This window comes from Aphelocoma coerulescens, chromosome 11 (assembly GCF_041296385.1).
Source record: "Aphelocoma coerulescens isolate FSJ_1873_10779 chromosome 11, UR_Acoe_1.0, whole genome shotgun sequence".
NCBI classification, from domain to species: Eukaryota; Metazoa; Chordata; class Aves; order Passeriformes; family Corvidae; genus Aphelocoma; species Aphelocoma coerulescens.
This window is the reverse complement of record NC_091025.1, coordinates 7,439,555-7,458,407: the sequence shown is the minus strand read 5'-3', so window position 1 is coordinate 7,458,407 and position 18,853 is coordinate 7,439,555. Positions and strand designations below refer to the sequence as shown.

General features: G+C 50.0%; 1 protein-coding gene across 4 annotated transcripts in view; it reads left to right on the top strand.

Annotated features, from left to right (window-relative positions):
* The window catches only part of PLEKHG4 (pleckstrin homology and RhoGEF domain containing G4), an 86,978-nt gene that overhangs the window by 58,656 nt on the left and 9,469 nt on the right, over positions 1–18,853 (top strand). For all 4 annotated transcript variants that reach the window (XM_069026390.1, XM_069026389.1, XM_069026388.1 and 1 more), the window contains exons 12-14: positions 754–876; positions 1,399–1,590; positions 16,902–17,845. In XM_069026390.1, coding sequence (XP_068882491.1) covers positions 754–876; positions 1,399–1,590; positions 16,902–17,845 — 1,259 coding nt within the window. The remainder of the gene's footprint in view (positions 1–753; positions 877–1,398; positions 1,591–16,901; positions 17,846–18,853) is intronic.

The window sequence follows — 18,853 nt, the reverse complement described above, 5'->3', positions numbered from 1 at the left end:
AAGCACTTAGTCTGTCCCTTCCCTCAGGTGCACCTATGCCTGGAGCATTGCTGACAAGTTTAGCAGGCTGCTTTTAATGATGATGGAGATGCTGTGTTATCCTGCCTGGCCTCCTATGACTGCTTTGCTCTTAGGATGCTCTTGTTAGTCAGTCCTCTACCCCTCTTTAAGGATATGGGCTGATAACTGCAGCAGTGGCTGGGCTCCACTGAGGAACATGCAGTTGCTGCTCAGCTTTGTGGAGAGCTGCCTTCAGAAAACCGGTAGCTGAGAGTCCCAGAGAACCATAAAACATTGCAAATGGGGAGAATCCATCAGTACATTCACACTGATGTAGTTTGTATCCTGCCAGTTAAAAAAGGGAAGTGATGTAGGAAATCTGGCAGCAAGGAGATTTGATCCCAGTTTGGGATAGCAATAATAGGAGTGTCAGGCCAGTCTGCAGGTTGCAGAGCTTGCTTTAGACTGTGGCTCACCCAAAACAGAGCCCAGGCAGCCGCTTGCCATGTTTATGCCTAAGGCTAGTGAGCAATAGCAGAGCTTTTCAATTACTCTGTAACCTGAAGTGGAAAAACTCTTAGCAGGAGGCTCAGACTGAAATGCCAGAATAGGGGGGAGAAGTCTACACACATCCTTTCCAGTAATGAGGTGACCAACATTATGAGAACAGTTCCTTGCTCTTTCCACATAAAGGCCTACGTTGGTGAGTAGCACAGGGTGACTAATAAGTGGGGCTTATCCCTTTTCTCCTAGGTCAGCAGTTGGATTGAGAGTGTTGGCAGAAAGCGGCTAAAGGAAACTATCAACCTGGATGATTCTTTGGAGATGCTGCTTCAAGCACAAAAGCAGTTCAAGGAGTTTGATCTTGTTGCCAGTGTAAGTGGTTTTGGATTGGAAAAATATATTCTCCAGTGTCTGAGTTGGTAGCATGTCTGTCTTGTATGTGCTCAACCAAACACATGATGCTAAGAGTGTTCATCACCAAAGTGTGTGTCATCCCGTCTCACTACATAGCATCCCAGCTCTTTTTTGCAGACAACGGCACCAGCTCAACACTTAATCGATGGCATTTACCAGTCTTGGGGAAAAGAACTACTGGGCTGAAAGATGGACGTTTTTGTTCCATCTTTGATGTGCTTATAGCACTGCCTTTTTTTGATCCTAATTGAGCCATGGTCGTGCTGTGTAGGCCTTTACAAGGTGCTGTGTGACAAGTGTAAATCGTAAGAGATCAGGCTTCAGAATTATACTGTAAACAAAGACACCCCTGATCATGTGATTTGAACCTTAAAAACTGGTCTAATTAGGCCTAGCTAATGGCCTAGGTAATGGCCTTGAAGACTGCTTACTATTGATTCCAGGTCTCTATCCTCATAAGCAATTCCTTTGTGTTTTCAGGAATATTGCAAAAGGGGACAAGAAGCATTAAAGAAGATGAATCAATGGGAAGACTTCTCCTTTGTGGATGTGCATTCTTACAGGGTAAAGCTGCAGACCTACAGAGATCAGCTGGAGGAGTTCTGCACCCAGCTGGATGAAACCAGGCACCGAGTCTGTGAAACAGTCAGGCTGTATGAATTCTTTGACAAGGTAAGACAAGGCATCTGCTGCACAGAGGAGGGTGTAAAAAGTCTGCTTGGACTTAGTCCAGTGCTAGATTTTTTATGAAAGGTGTGAAATGTAGTATTTGCTCCATCAGGGAGCTGCATCTATAACTTGCAGCAGTCCCCGCATGCTCATGTGTCTGCGGTGATTTTTTTTCAAGTCAGTATGGGGGAGAAGGGGTGGGTGTGTCTTCCAGAAAATGTCCACATGTGTTAAGCATAGAGGTTTTCTGCTCTCTAAGCTGGAGGTTTTTAACCCCTTTCATGGCCACAGTGAACAGAGGGATTATGGCAGTGCTGGCTCTGATGACAAGGGCCAAGAGATGGGCTGCTTGTGTCCAGTCTTGGCCACCATACCAGGGTAGGCTGCCTGCATTTTCCTGCTATATCCTTATACACTGGAAAACTCAGCCTGTTGACCCATCAGGAGTAGCACCCTGCTCTTCAGTCCTAAATACAGTCAAACTCCTCCCATGTGGAGGCCTGCATGAGGAAAGGGAGCACCAGAATGGAGAGCTGGCAAGTGTGGCTGAGGGAACAAGGGATCCCTGGATCATCACAGGGATCTGGGAAGTAGAAGGAGAGGATGTGTGTGGTGACTGTTCTGAGTGCCTGAGCTACTCAACTGTTTGGTTTAGTGCAAATGCACCCATTTAGCAGATCTGCAGTTGGATTTGGTGTTCTTTAATTTCTAAAGTTGCAGATGATTAAGCAGTAGGATTTTCTAAGTGCATTTTAAAATACAGCTTTGGCAAGGACAGAAGGCTGGGGAGCCTGTGCTCCATTTATTCCACACTTGTACAAACATTGGGTATTGAAGTTCTCAAATTCCAGAAAGAATAGACACTAAAAGTTAAGCTGTACCAGATGTAGGTGCCACTTTGTTGCTGTCTCTGAGCTGCCTTGGCAGCCAGAAGTGCTCAGGGGAGGAGGGAGGAAATTCAGCTGAACATGAAAACATGGAAAAGCATCCTGTGTGAGGCAGAAAAGTGGAGAAGGCAGCCCAGAACACTGCTGTCAGGGTAATGAGGATTGAGTTCAGTGATGCTCTGCAGGTCTGCTCTGGCTCATCTCTGCAGTTTGCTGCACAGGTGGGGGACCCTCCTGCTGTGGAAATGTGTAATGTTTTTTTTCACCCTAATGGAGAGAGAAGTGCCTTCTGTGCCATAGGAGAATGGCAAGAACCTGTGCTCTGCTGCCTCACTGAACAGAGATGTTTAGGGGCTGCTCTGGTACCTGAACACCCCTTGCCATCATGGGGGATCCTGGGAATGATCCTGGGAAGGGTTTTCTCATGTTTCTTCTGATAAATTGAGGCACACAAAAGCACCAAGCCTTGCCTGGCATATTGGCAGTTCTGCAGCCAAGCCAAACACTGGTCATATGTGAACCCTTCCAGCCAGAGCTGGAAGTCACTGGAGCACAAATGTGGACTGGAGCGCATGATCATAGAACCATACAATGGTTTGAGCTTGAAGGGATTTTAAAGGAATCATCTGGTTCCAACTTCCCTGCTACAGGCAGGGATGCCACCCACTGGACCAAGTTGCTACAAGCCCCTGTCCCGGCCTTGGACACTTTCAGGGATGGGGCAACCAGAGCTTCTCTGGACAACCTGTGCCAACGTCTCACCACCCTCACAGGGAAGATTTTTTTCCTGATACCCAACTAATCCTGCCCTCTGTCGGTTTGAAGCCATTCCCCATTATCCTGTCACTCCATGCCCTTGTCCAAAGTCCCTCTCCAGCTCTCTTGGAGCCCCTTCAGGTTCCGCAAGGTGTTCGAAGGTCTCCCCGAAGCTTCCAGGCTGCTCCATGCTCTGTTGAGGCATGGAAATTACATTGTGGTGGTAGCTCTTGGGCTGCCAGGATAGTTGGACATGACTCTATAGTAGTCTGTTCCTCCACATCTTCAAAGCCTTTTCAGAGCCTGGGTCATTTCTAGGGATAAAAATGCTACATAGACCCCAACAGTGGCCCATTAATTTTTTGAGGGCATTGCAGCGTCTTTTTGGTGGATGAAAACTGCAGTATGCAGTCGTTGGCAGCAACAGCAGCCCTCTGTTGTGCCTTTCATGCTGCACGGCCGCAGTGAAAACAAAATAATAGTGGCACAGTGTGTTTGCACACTGCTTTGGTGTGGAGGAGAGGCAGCTGGCTCAGGGAGGGAGGAGGATTTTGATCTTACTGGTTTCAGTAGAGCTATAAACAATTTGGTGGTGTAAATATACCATGTGTGTATTGTGAACCAGTGGCCAACCGAAACCAGGAGTGTAGGGGGATGCATCCTGCAGCTGTAGGATCAGTGCAGAAATTGCTGCGTAGCATGAAAGTTCTTCCAGTGCCTGTGAGTTTGATCTTGATCTCCAGAATGCTTTCTGCCTTCCCAAAGCATGGTCTGGGAGGTGGGGGATACGCAGAAGATTTTATCTAAACTGATTTCCCACTCTTCTGATACTGAGCTGCTTTTGACCTTCCTGCAGTGATTTTTGTCAGTGCCTGCCTAACTCCCTTCTCTCTTCTGTGATATCTGAGGGCATGTCAACAGCAGGAGTCTACAATAAGTGCAATGTCCTTGATTTTCCTTCTCGTAAAGAGCCTGCAGAGTGCCAAACCCCAGGATTTGGGGAAGAAGCCCAAAGATGCGCAAGCAGTGTACACTATGGTAATGAGCTGGCAAGCTCAGATCTCCAAACATCTCAGCATGCGCCAACGGAGTGGAACGCCCACCATGGGGATCATGGTGTTCACCCCTCACATACCTCTGGGAATGGGAAGCTCCGTGGTGCTGGCCCTTCTGCATGTGGTGGGCATGTGTTTTGTGGGGTGCTGCCCTGTGGCTGTTGGACAGGCTGTGGGACAGGACAGCATAACCCCATATGCCCCATCAAGATGCTGTACTGTGTTTTTTCACTGCTTGGCAGTTCCTGAAGGCCTGTCAGAGCTCCCTGCAATGAGGCAGGCTGAGCTGGGCCAGACCACATGGAGCTTGCACATGGGCTGGCAGGGTTCCCTCCCCAAAGCCATGACTGGTGCCAAGCTGGATGTTTCCATTTGTCCCCACTTCCTTTGCGGCAGGAGCCCTTGGTGCCTGACAGGGGGTGAATGATGGCTGGGCTGAGGCAGGAGGAGCCGTGAAGAAAACTTCCTTCCCCATCTCTGACTGTGGGCTGGAGGATTGTTTTTCAGTACCACAAAGTCAATGTGGGCATATTCAGGGACCTGCCATCTCCCTGTGGCTTCAAGCCTGGTCTGGCTGCTGTCCCTTGTTTACTCAGTTCCAAGACTGCATTGGGATCTGGCACCATACAGTGCTTTGGGGAAAAACTGGGAGGCTGAACAAGCAAGGGTATGTATGATGTACCAACAGCATTGATGTCTGTTTCGTTCTGGGGTTCCTGCAAGGACAGTCTCCAGTGTCCTTTTCTCCTTCTCTCTATCCTGGCTTCACAATAACACTGCCATAGGTACACTGTCAAGACCAGGAGGAGCCACAGCAAGTCTTCCTCTCCTTTTTTATCTCATTAGCCTTCATTTTTTTTTCCTTCCTCAAGCTCTCTTTGAGTGAGTTATTTCCCAGAACACCCTTATATCCCATGCTCTGGACTTTACCATAAGTGAAGTGCAGGTTACCTGGACTGCAGGTTTGAAATGGCCCATGTGAGAGCCATGTGGCCTCAGGACTGAGCATCTCACTTGCAATAGCCTGTCCAGTGAGCCAGAGCACACAGCACAGTCTCTGCCAGGTCTGGGATGACAGCCAGTCCTGCTGAAGGTCAGGAGCGAAGGTGCCTGATCCTTGCTGGCACAAGTCACTCTGGAAGAAAGCACTGACCCAACCAGAAGGGGCAGCGTCCCACTGCAGGCTCAGCACCTGCATACCCTGTGGCCTTGTGGTGATGTGGTGCCCAGAGCTGAACTGCCTGTATCATTACAGGAGGGCCTGAGGCAGCTCCAGGGGCTTTTTCCTGCTTGTCAGGATGTTGTGCAAGATGGTGCCTCATTGGTGCTCAGGGAAAGTGTGGTCATTGCCCTGCCATAGCTTATGAGTCTCTTGCAGCTTGAGCCCTTGCCTTCTGTTTGCTTTCTGAGGGAAGCTGTTCAGCTTCAGTTCCCACTGCTCACGGTTGGTGGCGCAAGGCGGGTTGGGAAATGGTAGGGTTCCCCATAGTGGGATTTCTTGGGTCTCTGTTCCACAAGCAGTTCCTTCAGTGGTATTCTCTGTCTGCCTCCCTTGCATCGTTTCCCTCAAAGGACCCCTGACCATCAGCCTCTGCTGATTCTTGTTCCTCAGTTGTCTTTTTTTCTGCTGCACACAAGGAGCTGCTGCTTCTGAGCTCTGCTTGGAGTGGGCAGAATATTGCTCGACCTCTCTTCATCTGTGTTTTCATCTCTAGGAATGGGTTACCTGTGTTTGAGGGTGGATCTGCCCCCACAGTGGGTTCTCCTCTGCTTTCCTCCTCGACACTTTGTTCTTTCTGGCTTAGAAAACAAAGCCTTTGGCAAGTGAAGGAGGTGCCTGCCCTTCCTGGGGGAGGGCCAGCTGGCCTGCATTTGATTATGGCAGTGCCTCCTCATCCCTCCCCATTGTCCTTGCTGCTGTAGGAATGCCAGCCTTTTTGCGCTCCATCCTGTGAGCAAGTGTTGCTGCTCTGGGGCCCAAAGAGGGGCTGGGGCCGTTCTTCCCATCACTCTCGCCTCTCTGCACATCTCCATGCACCTTTCCCTCCAAGTTGCATTCGCCCCATCCCGGCTCCGGCAGCAGACGGACACAGCAAACCCTCTTGTAAGTACCAAGTGTGCGGCGCCCTGGCTGACGTGGGAGCTGTACTGATATTGTTTGGAAACAATGCAGAGAAGGCTTTTCACTTGGTTGCTTGTGCATGTCTGTGTGCATCCAGCATGAATCAGAGTGCTTTGTGTGCAGCTTTTGTGCGCTTAGACAGAACCCCGTGGGCTGTGGGCATCTTTGCATGGTTCCTCTGAATCCCAGGGTTGCACTGTCTGTAGTAGAGCAGTGCCTGTCCCTCTTCCTCTTTATTAGAAGTTACTGCATGATCATTTCAGTGAGCATAATTTACCTGCAGCTAAAAGTTGCTGTGGGGGGCTGCCTGGATGTTTGTGCAGGGCAGGTGGTACCTCTCAGCCTCCAGGACTTCTGTCAAATGTTTTGGACAGCACAGGATGGGGCTGCCCTCCTGGACTGCTCGAAGGTTTGCTGGGTTCCTGCCCCCCGGGTGACTGAGACCTGCTGGCACAGCACTCCCAACTTCCAGAGATGGATCTGATCTTAGATTTGACAGCAGAAATCCAGAGTATGCTTAATAAGTTGCCTTCTACAAATGTTATCTCTGACTTCCCCCCAGAAGTTTCAGAACAGAGACCTGCTGATACCTTGTTTTCTGCTGTGTTTCATTTCTGATTATGTACCAGATACAATTTTGATGATAGTTTTGAGGGGAAAAAAGTCCCTTTGAGGTGATAAATTATTGATGTTTCTTTTTTCTTAGCCTTTGATGAAAAAAGAAGGGTTTGAATGCTGGTCTGTGGGAAGCTGGGAAGGATCCTGGTATCTGCAACCTAAAAGTGTGATTTTTTCTGTAGCAGGCTGTTTGGCACAGTTTGAGAAGTAATTTTACTGAAAGGGTGCTATGATTCCCTGCTCTGGGAATGTGCTTGGAGAAGTGCAGAACTTAGCAACAAATTTGGAAAGAGGTGGAAAAAATTTGATGTGTCCTTACTGTAACATACTTACTGTAAACAGAGGCATAGGTCTGTGTGCCATGATGCTGCCAGCAGTTCTGCACAGGTCAGAACATGGTTTTGCCCCCCAGCACCTTGGAGCAAATGAGATTTTGCCTTGGTTTGTAATAAAGTCCCTGTGACTTAATGTGCACTGTTCTCTCCGTAGCTCTGTGCAGAGATTGGCTTTGGTTTTCTGGGGATGATCTGCACAACATTCCCAAATAACAGTTTTCATCTGGTTACTGGTGCAAGTTCTCAGGATGATGAAGTAAAATCCAAAAGGCACAGGAGAGGAATATTTACTGTGCTGTTTTACAGGAAGCCACTGTTGTCTGGCTTCAGCATTGTCTGACAGCAGCTGTCTCATCTCTCTTTCTCTCTCCGTCCTCAGTTATGCCTGTAAAGTCGTGCCCCTAGACAGACATCTAGTCAGATGTCTGATTTGTTCTCCTGTTTCAGGGGTGTCCTTTTTCATGCACAGCCTGAAGCAGCTGGGGGAGTGAGCCTCGAGGTTGGAAAATCGATCCTCTGGCAGAGTTCATGCAAGGTTAATGTGTGAAATCTCTCCCTTCTCCTTTCTGCCAGGTTTTTGCTGGAGAAATCTTCTTGTAAGGTTAAAAAGTGTCTAGTGTTTACTTTCGTATCAAAAGTGTATTCATGCATTAGAAAGTTTCTGCTTTGCCTTGGAGATAGCCTTCTTGCACAAACAGAAGTCCTGAACACTTAAATCTGATCTGCTACAGATCAGATTTTTCTGTCTTGCAAAATTAGTGATTTGGAAACTGTTCTGTCTTACGAATTCTCCAGTAAATCACTGCTGGCTTGACTGGTGCTTGAGTTATTTTTCTCCCATGTTTCACCAATAACTATATTGTCAAATGGGCAGCACAGCAGTGCCTGTAGCTCTGGCAAGATCTGTGGCAGGAGGTAAAAGATAAATAGTAGTTAGCACCAGCACTCAGTGCTCCTTTCTAGTTGCACAACATAGGTGTGAGACTCATTTGTCCCTCAGTGTTATAGAGCAGCAGCAGTGAATTAATTAGGTTTTTGTCATGTGCTAAATCCAAGCACAATTTGCAGTTGAAGGTGAGAGGTTTTTGGGTTCAGATGCTTTTGAGCACCTGTCCCAGCACCTCAGGCAATGCTTTAGTGCAGTATAAGGTCTGTGATGTGTTTGTGACATGTGCAGAAGGGCAAAGCTTTGATCCATCTGGGGTCCTTCTCCTTCCTACTGTGCCGGCCATATTCTCCCCATTGGTTGAGGTTACAGCAGGAAGAAGAGGCTGAGGGAGCCAGCCAGTGTGTAGCATATGTTGGGATGTAGGGTATTTGCCCCTCATGTGCCTCCCCTGATCCAAGGAGTGCCAGCATGTTCTGCCACTGGATGTGTGCAGGGGGCAATGCCTGACATGCTGAAACCGCCTTCAGCCTTGATTGCCAGAGCACCTCCGTGTAAAAGTTCCTCGGTGTCCTTGGCTGCCATGAACATAAATTGACAGTTGCCTGAAAGACTTGGGCCCCTGTCAGGTGGGTTCAGATCTCCTGCAGGATCACAACACTGGGAGCCAGTCAGTCATGGCAGGGAAAGAGCATTTCCTCCCAGCAGGTTTAGGGATTTCCCAGCTTGCATCTCAGCTGAGGTGCAAGGGGAATTTGTTGTGCTTGAAGTGTGAGATCTGATGCCAGCAGAGATCTCCCTTCAGCTGGGCCCAGCCTTGTGCATGTGTGCAGTGTTGAGTTTGGGTGCTTTTTTTCCCCTCTGATCTTGGGATAGAAGTTGCACAGGGTGACAGATTTTCTGAATTTTTGTGTGCTGGCATCCATCTGGGTGCTCGGATCCTCCTGGAGACTGGAATTCCCTTTAGTCATGGGAGTTAAATAGATCTGTTCAAGCAGTCTGGTCATGAAGCTCCCCTCAGTGTACAGATGGAACTGAAGCTCACAATGGCTCAATCTGCATATCAAAGCCCTGGACATATGGACAGAGTTCTCCCAAACACCCGCTGCCCCTGATGAGGCTCCTCTGGCTGCTCTGTAGGGCCTTGCACCCTCCAAGTACATCTTGATGTGCTCTTAAACCAGGGAGCTGTTTCCAGCATTGTCAGGTCCCCTGGAGAAGAGGACCCAGCAAATCTGCTGGGTGTCTGGGTCCAGTTTCAGCTCCAAATCTCCCGGGGCACAAGCACCCACCGTGCAATGCAGAGAGATCCCAACACATCGAGTGGTAGTTAAGCAGAGTTTGGCTCAGCTTGTCACAAGGGAAAGGATGTGAATTGAAGACTACAGAGAAAGTACCCATGTTTCCACATGCAGGCCCAAGGGCATACTGGAGGTTTTGTGATTCCCAGCAAGGAGCACTGAGCACAGAGAACCTCGTTGAAAGGGAGCCAGTACAGGGCAGAGGGGAGACACCCACCCCAGTCCAGTCTGTCCACACTTGCCTGTGGGGTGCTATTACAGTGGGGTATTTGTACAGCGTGATGATGTGACTGTCGGGACAGATGTAAAAGCAAAGCATGCAAAAAACCTCTGGAGGTGACATTAGTCTTTGAATGGGGTAATTTGTTGCTGTTGTGCAAGTTGCCAGCTCCAGCTTTGGTGACTCACACATCTTGCTGTTGCTTGATCTTGAGCTTGGCTGGTAACATGAGGCTCTTGGCTCATGGATGCACAAAGCTGCTGAAAAAAATGGGCAGTGCCTCAGTTGTGAAGAGGCTAGTTTGCAGCAAAGGCAAACACTGAAGTTTTTGATTTTACTGGGAGCAAACTTGGCCCCTGGTCCTCTGGACTTGGGAGCTTTTAAATGTTGAGAAAATCCCTGTGGTGAGACAGAAAAATAGGGGGAGAATAATCAGTGCAGAATCTACCCAAAGCTGCAGTCATGAGAGACTGTGGAGCTTGGAGGAAGGCAAATCTGCCACTTGCTGCCCAGCTACCTAGGGAGTAATTTTATACATACACATGTAAACATACACATGCGTGTCATATATACGTGTGTGTCTGTACATAGATATATGGTGAAACTGGCACAGGCTGCTCTTGTGGTATCTCTGAGCTGCTCTGAAGCAGGGGTTATTGTAGCTGCTTGTGATTCACCAGGTGAGTCACCCTGTTTCTAATGGACACCCCTAGGTGCTGCCTGGCAGTGGCAGCAGAGAAAAGAACGGCAAGCACGCGTCCTGCACGACAGCTCCAGCACAACGAGCCACATTTGCCCTTTGGGTCCTCGTGCTGTCGTCAAGAGAGCAGAAATCATGTGCAATCTTATTTTAGCCAATTATATTCTCCTGTAATTAGGCTCTCCCGAATTTGTCATGCCTGGCTGCCTGGAGGGCAAATGAAGGGATTTTTGAGCTCTGCTCAAGAGTGCTGCTGCAAAAGGATGTCCAAGCACATTGCTCTAAGGAGCAGCCTTTGATGGTACGTGGACTGTGGCATGCCCAGACCAACCCTGACAGGTGCTGCTTCCCTGACCCCTTGTTCTTCTTTCCTGCCCAGCTGTGGGTACCTGCTTATTCTCCTTTCTTATGCTTAAATCCAAGGAGTTTGTAGTTTGTGCTCCTCTATGATCCTTTCCCCTCCCACAGTGTTTTTACAGCAGCTGGTACTTGGTAACTGGCAGAAATGCAAATACAGGATTTGAAGTTTATTTTCCTTAGCAGCGAGTTTTAGGCAAACTGATGATTTCTGTGGTGTGTTCTCCCTTGGAGAGGAGGGAAGGCTCTGTGAGCTGCACAGCAACTCAGAAATGGTTTAGCTCTTCATTTCAAGAGCATAGGTCCTTTTCTTTGTCTTTAAAGCTGAGCTTTTACCAGCTACATCCTATGTAGGACACAGTCTTGATTAGTTTGGTTTGTGCTGCTAATGAATTGCAGGCAGGGCTGCAGATGCAGTTTAGAAAAGTCGAGTGCTACAGAGGGGCAAGAGAGTAACAGTGATCCTCTGCACAGAGAAGGGATTACTTCTAACTTGGTGGCTTTTCTGAAATGCTTTTGCTCTGAAATTACATGGTTTCTTGTGTCCAAGTGGAGCTGCCTGCTTATGGAGCCACAGGTCTTGGTAGAAGTGAGCAAGGGCTTTGGCTCTTACAGATGTGGAAAAAACATCACAATGTCTAGGAGGGATCAGTGTTTCCTCCATAGCTCTTATATGTTGGCTAGTGATTTACTTTGCATTTTGCTTGAATTCGGGGTCAGTTGGGATGGTTTCCCTCCCTGTTTTTTTGCACTGTGAAAGGGTATCTGGCTTGTGCCCAGTCAGAGTGTTCTCTGCACACTTCAGTAGCTCTCGTGTGAAGTGCGGCCCCTTCCCCCTCTGCCTCGTCTCTGGTTACCAGGGCCCCCCAATCTGGTATTTAGGCTAGCAGCATTTGCTTGTGAATAACCAGAGCTGAGATGATACATGGGAGCAGTGGCCCTGCCTCAGTCTGGTCATAGGGGATGATCATGTACAGCACGGAGCTGGGCACAGCCAGGGTATGGACTCCCTCTGGACAGATGGGAAGGTAGGATGATGTCTGTTTTTAACCCACACATAGACTTGCCAAGGGAACACCTGCCGGTCCTGATGTCTTGCTCTTTCCCTGCTCCTTTCTTCATGGGTGCTGTTAGTATTGGTAGGTGGGAGCCTGAGGAAAGCCTAAAGCAGATCCAAGTGAGTGGTGAGCCAACCACTTTTTGCTGTAGCTGCTTGGTTTCTGAGTTAGCAGAGAAACAGGCTTGTCACCATTTGCCAGCTGACAAGTTCTTGCGGTAAGTAAGGTTTTAGCCTGGGCAGTTTTGCTTTCAATGTATTTTGTTGTAAAAATGGCTTTTTTATCACGGTCCTTCTGAACTGTCAGCATATAAGGCAGTCTCCAGCCATTGGTCCCTGCTAACTGTGTGCATGCAGCAGCTTGTGGCAAGAGACATACCAGTGTTGTGAGCAGGAGTCACTTCTCAAACCTAAAGTCATGTTGGACTTAAGAGGGAGTACCAAATGAGCATCTGTAATGACAGTAGCAGTCTCTTGCAAGAGAGCTGCATTTACTTTGGAATGGTGCTCTGGTGAGTCCCTGTCACTCTTTACTCATGAGTAGGGAGTGCTGCAAACAGTGAGCTCTGCAGGGTTCAGTACCAAGGCCGTGGGTGGCCGGCAGAGCAGGGCAGCTGCAGGACTCAGAGCCTGTGTGACACCCTGCATAGCTGTTGGGAAGTGCTTTGTTTAGTTCACAACGGTGCCTGTGATGCTTTTCACTTTCCTGGCTGCACTAGTTTTGTCTCCTTTGCTGCAAGCTAACCTCATTTTCCTCTTAAAGCTCACAGCTGAAGTTAAGGGCACTTAAAATGAGCACAGCAGTACTGAGAGGAGGTCTGGTTAAATGGGGGACTGTGCAGTTTCTTGCCACAGAGACCTACAGTCAGTTGGGTCTCACTGAGAAACAGCAGAGTGGAGCACAGCCTGGAAGCAGGAGCTACATCAAGCTGGATCAGGACTTGATATTGTTAGTTTCTTTTTTGCTGTCCTTGGCAGTGTTCCCAGCTGTTGTGCTGCTTCCCCCTCTCTGAACTGTAGAGAGCAAGGGAGATGGGGGCTTGCAGTCCTGGGACATCCCTGCAGAAGAGTGAGAAACTTGGTCTGTCTTGTTGCTGTGCTTCAGTCATCATACCCACAACCATGATTCCATCCGTCCCTGTATTGCTGCTCCCACCAGGACCAGTCTTGACTTCTCATCACCCGTCTCAGTTGCACTGTGCAGTCACTTGAGATTCCAAATGAAACCTTCTCACACTGGAGTTAGTCACCCACCCAGGTGCATTTTTCTTCTGCAGAAAGTTGATCTGCCTAGCTCTGCCTCTTCAGACATTGCTTCCTATTTGTCAAGAAAAATACAGTTACAGTCATCTCCCCACAGGAAAGGATGAAAGAGGTTTGGACAAAGGCAGCCCCCCTGAAATTGCCCCTTCTGGCATATGTCTGAGATGCACAGTGTCTGCTCCCTGTTTTGGCTACCCAGAAGGTGTCTTAGAGGTCACTTAACCTCGAGTATGCAAGGAATCTGATAGGTTTGTGATAGGTTTGGGTTGGAGAGGTGTAATTTCTGAGTGGTGGCTCAGGTGAGGATCCAGGACTCCTGGAAGGCTTTCAGTGCTGGCAGTGTGCCCTGAGCCAGGGCTGAGCAACTTCTCTGGACCTGTGTTTGCAGATGGTACTTGAGTGGTGCCAAACCCAACAGACTCCAGGAGCTCCTGTCCACGATGTGCTGCAAGCCTTGTCCATGGTGAAATGATCAGGGACCGACAGAGGATGATGGGCTTGAGGGTTGCACCATAGTCCAGTGAAGTCCCTGGCTTTTCCTTACAGCATGGCAGGTCCCTGAGAGCCCAGGCCTCTCCCGGGCAGCCTGGCAGGACCAACCTGTTGCTGATGCCTGTTGCAGGATAGGCCAGTCCTGCATATGCAGGAAGCATGTTTGTCTTTAATCCTGTAATTGAGAGTTTCAGTAACGACTTGCCTGTAAAGATCAAAAGCTGAGGTACAGGCTTCTTCCTGCCCGGTTCCAGACATGTTTGGGAAGATTTCAGCTTCCCTGCGCACAGGTGCCTCCTTTTATCTGAGCAGCTCTTGCAGCTCTGCAGGGAAGCTGTAGGGCTGCCTACTCCCCAAAAGCCCCTCATCCAGAGGGCCATATCCTGGGTTGGCTCAGTGTTGTTTGCAACCTTACTGGGGGTGACAGATGACAGCAATACCCCTGCCTGCATGAGGATGGGGGCACACTTGGTCCCTGGAGGAGACTGCCATTTATGTGCAAAAAGGGGCAGTTGAAGCAGATGATGTGACTGCAGAAAGCCTTGGTGGTCACTTAGCATGTTACCAAGCAAGCTGCAGGGTGTGGAGGGCTGCTCCATTGTGCAGGGAACAAAGCTGAGCTGTTGCTGGCCTGCAACAGGCTTTGGGGATGGAAGGAAATACCACTGAGATTGAGAGCCATTTCTGCTTAACCCTGGAGTCCTTGCCAAGAACAGACAGAGACTATATGAAGATGAGAAGTGGTGGGGCTGCTACCCTGTATGGTTTGTAGCCCTGATGCCTCCTCACAGTAATGCATGCAGATCTGCAGAGTTTCCAAGAAATAAAAGAGTCTGTTTTCTCTCTCTCTCTCCCATCTGTGCGTGGAAGTGAGTACCCCAGCCTTAGATAAGGCCTTCACAGGGCAGCTGCCTTCCTGACTGGTTAATATAAAGTCCAGGCAGGCCTGCTGGCTGTCTCTTTACTGCACATTGCTCTCAGCACCCTCTTTGACAGCCCCGGGTGCCTTTTGAGCTCAGCTTTTCCCATCACTGAGCAAAAGGCAGCCAGCATGCAGCCTTCAGTGAGGATCACCCATTGACCTCCACAGCTGGAGAGGTGAGATGTGCCCTTTCTTAGCTGAGACGGATGGACAAGCCTTGCTTGGGGCAGAGATGGAAGGGGCTGGTGTTGGTTTGCGTACAGCTGGAGGGGGCAGCTCAAAACCCCACAGCAGAATAGGCCATCTGTCACTGCTGTGCAGATCTGCTGGGCTCCGCTGCACTCAGTGATTCACCTCGCCTTGAAATGCTCCCATCTCCAGGGAATAGAAGAACCTCTGCATCACACATAAATGAGGATTCTCACCAGAATCTGACATGGCCTCTACCTCTGCACACCCCTCCTGGCCCCCAGCAGTGGGCAAGTCTAGAGCATAAAGCCTGGATCAAGAGAGAGGCAGGTCAGGGGCCTGTTGCTGCTCTAGGCAGGGCAGTGGGAGGAAAGGGGGGCTATTGCTCTTTTGGTTGTCCGGTTGTGTGGGGCTGAGAAGTGCTTTCCCTGAGCAGCGGCTGGTGTTTCTGAAGCAGCTCCTTGCTCCGCGTGAGTAATGGGGCTGGCTGCACGCACGCCACGCAGCTGCAGCTCAAAAGAGAATGTGGACGGCTGTGGGAGCTCTTGTGGAATCTGTCCCTAGAGTGACTCTGCTCAGGCTGCAGGCTGTGCTGGCATTCAGCTCTCCTACAAACAGCACCGCTTGGCTGTCATAGCCTTCCCCATCCAGGGACTGAACATCACGAGAATGAAGTACCTTCTGCCCTGCCTGTCACCAGCAGAGAGTGAGCCTGGCACCTGATCTCTTTGGCCACTGTATCCCTGATGGGGATGTAATGTCCGCTTGCATAAAGCTTGGGTGGATTTTCTTAGTGTCTAAAGCTGCATAAAAGTGATTTAAGCTCTCTGAGTGAAGGTTGCTACAGTGAGGCTGCTCAGGAAATGGAAAAGCCGGTCACTTTGTTTCTGGCACTAAACATGAGTGTTGTTTCTCTACAGGTACGCAGGGCCTGACAGGTCAAGTTCTAGAGATGGTCTGGCTTGCTTCAGGGCAGCCAGTGGTGTTTCTGCACATCCACTGATGCTGGGCAGTAGGCAGAAGATGACAGGCAGTCCTGTCCTGAGTGTTTTCCCCACCTTTGCATCTGATTTCAACAAATAACCCTGTGTGTTCACTGATGAGCAGTAAAGTTCCCTGGCCAGGATTATGGCCGCTGGTCATATTTACGTTATCATTAAATCTTACCATCTCTGCTTTATAGAGAAAATAGTGGCTTATGAGCCTAAGTCAGATGCTTGCCTTTCTTCTGCTTTTGATCGATGACAGACAGGTCTTGGTGCTGAGCTCCATTTCTTCCATGATGATAAGGCACTCACTCTTCCCTCGTATTTGTCACTGGACCACATTTTGTCCCACTTCTCTTGGTTGACTGATGTGGCAGAACTGTTTTAGCAAGGCCAGCACATGCACCACTGCTAGAGTTAAGCCCCATGAAGCTGCTTCCAGCATTCCTGGAGTATTAGAAATAAACTGCTGAGCTCAGTATTTGACTAACAAGCACAAGCATGTAGTGCAGTGGCAAGCAGAGCCAGGCAGGCAGAGCACAGCACAAGCTGCCAGCAGGCATAGAAGATGCACAGGCTGCACAGTCTCAGATTCCTTCTTGCTGCAAGGGTGGGTCAGAGCATTTGGGGTGATCCATACAGCCCAGCTGTGGTGAAGCTCCAGGCTTCTGTGTGCTGTCAGTTCCAGGAAAACAGTGTAGAGGGCAGCAGTCCCGTTGCCTGCAGCTTACTGGTGCCCCCTTGACCTTGTCCTGCATGACAGTGCTGAAAGTGGCTGGGCAAAGGAGGAGGGAGAGTTCCAGGTTTTAGACTGAGCAGGGCCACACTGAGGTGTGAATTCCTACAGTCTTAGCAGCAGCTTTCCCTGGGCCCCACTACCCAGAGAGGACAAACGTGCCCAGCAGTGTGGGTGCCAGCTCGAAGGGACCTGGCAGGGAGGTGGGGCTGTGACAGAGCAGCCAGCACAGCTGAAGCCCTTTGCATAAGGGGCTGTTTGTTTTGCTGAATTGTTAAGCCCAATTGACAATAGCAGCCCCCCCGACTCTGCACACTCAAGGAACTGTGGTGGCCAGACACTGATGCTTTCTCTTGTCTTCAGGCACCAAGTGAGGGTTATTCTTCACTGAGTCCTTCTGACTGGCTGTTGCTTTTTATTCTTGCTCTGCAGGCATACGAGTGGGCCTTGGAAGGGATGCGACACCTTGCCTGTATCAGCATGGAGGACTGCAGCTCTGCTGAGCACTGTGCAGATGTGATCAAGTGCCTGGAGAGTTACAAGGGGCAGCACCCAGACATCAGTACTGCCCGATTCCAAGAGATGAAGGAGCTGGCCTGTGAGCTGAAGAGTGACAAGGGGCTCAAGCAGTGGAAATTTGCATGGTCTAAATGCCAGGAGACCAAGCTGGTTTTTGAAAAGAAACTCGAAGCGGCCTTGAAAACAAGGAAGTCTCTGCTGTCAGACCGCAACCCAGCTGTGGGGGAGCAGCCCCAGGCTGGCAGCGAGACTGGCACTCTGTCCCACCGGAGGCACTCTGAGGGGGCTGCCTCCAGGTCCCACTGGGACAGGACTCACAGTGCATCCCATGGCTACAACAGAACCAACAGCTCTCTGGAGTGGGCTAAGGAGAAAGCTCCCTCACTCTCCCTGAGCTGCCCTGGCGATGTCAATGCTGGGGAAGAATTTGCCTGCCAGGCTGCTCTCAGCCCTGGTCCTCACTCAAGCAGAATTTCTTTCGCCATCAGGGCCTGTAAGTCTCCAACACTGCCTGAAGAAAAGCCAAACCTGGACAGCATATTAGAAATCCCAGAGGTGAAGCAGCCTTCTGCATCCACTCCAGTCCCTGGGAAGCTGCCTCCCAGGAAGGTGCTCAGGAAGGCCCAAAGCTTTGACCTGCCTTGTGGTGAGAGCCTGTGGTCAAGCTGCCAGAGGAGCGAGCCGGCCAGATACGGCAACACCGGTGTGTTCATTAAGGGGCTGGAGGTGAGCAGCACTGAGCTGGTGGACAGGACGTTCGCGCTGCGGCAGCCAGCTGTGAGCAACTGGGCTGCAGACTGCCTGCTGGAGGGACAGAGGGGCTGCCTCTCCGGGTCGGAAGCCAAGAGCTGGGGCAGGTAAGTGGCAGTGACATTTGGTGCTCCATTTCTGAGGGTGGTGAAAAGGCAGCCAGCAGAGATTAGAGGAGTTCTGTAGTGCTGGTTACTTTGGCACTGGTTACAGGGCAGATAGATGGAGATGTAGCTCCAGCTTCCCTGCATATGTGTGTGTGGTGCTAAACGAGCCCACAGGGATGTCCCCACATAATCCGGCACCTTCCTTGGTGGGGAGACAGAGAAATGGGCTTTGTGGCTCTTCCCTCACAATGTGATTCCTCTTAAGAGGGGAAAGTTCAGTTCCCAGACAGGAGAGGGAGTCTCTGAACATTGCTAGCATTGGAGGATGAGGGATTGCAGAAACAGTACTCAGGGACCTCAAAAAGCCAGGGGTACAGGTGCAGTGGGAGAGCAGAAGCACAGGGCATCGTCCGCCACACTTTTGGGAGTGCTGTACCCAGACTGGAAAGGAGGCACTTCCAGCACCTTGTGACAGAAGCTTCACAGGTAAGAGGGTGTTTGTATTTGTGCTTTGGGGCTGAAATCTCTGGGTGTCCAACAGCCGGCATTCGTGCTGTTTTCCTTCTCTGTTCTTGAGAATCTCAACTTTGTTGTCATACTACAGTGTGTGCCTAGGCTTTGGAGAGCTCAGAGGTATGAGCTGTCCTTGACAAGGGGTCTCCAGGCAGGTTTTTCAATTGCTCTCACTGGAAAAGATTAAAATAAAAGTAAAAAATTAATGGCAGAGATGAGAAAAGAGTGCTGGATGCTGGGGGACCACCGTTACTCGTGTGAAATGGCTGGGGACAGTGAAATCTTCTGGAAGGGGGCTCTGGTACCCTAGGGATACCCAGAAAAGCTCATGGCAGGAAACGTGCATCAGCACATAGTGGGCTGACCACTTTGCTTCTCAAAGGAGCGATGCAGCAGGCCTGCCGTGTCCATGGGTGCTGAGGCAGTCCCTCTGCTCTGTTCTCTGAACAGCCAGAGGAGTTGACTTGAGGGAAAGCTGAAAGGCAGGGAAGGCAA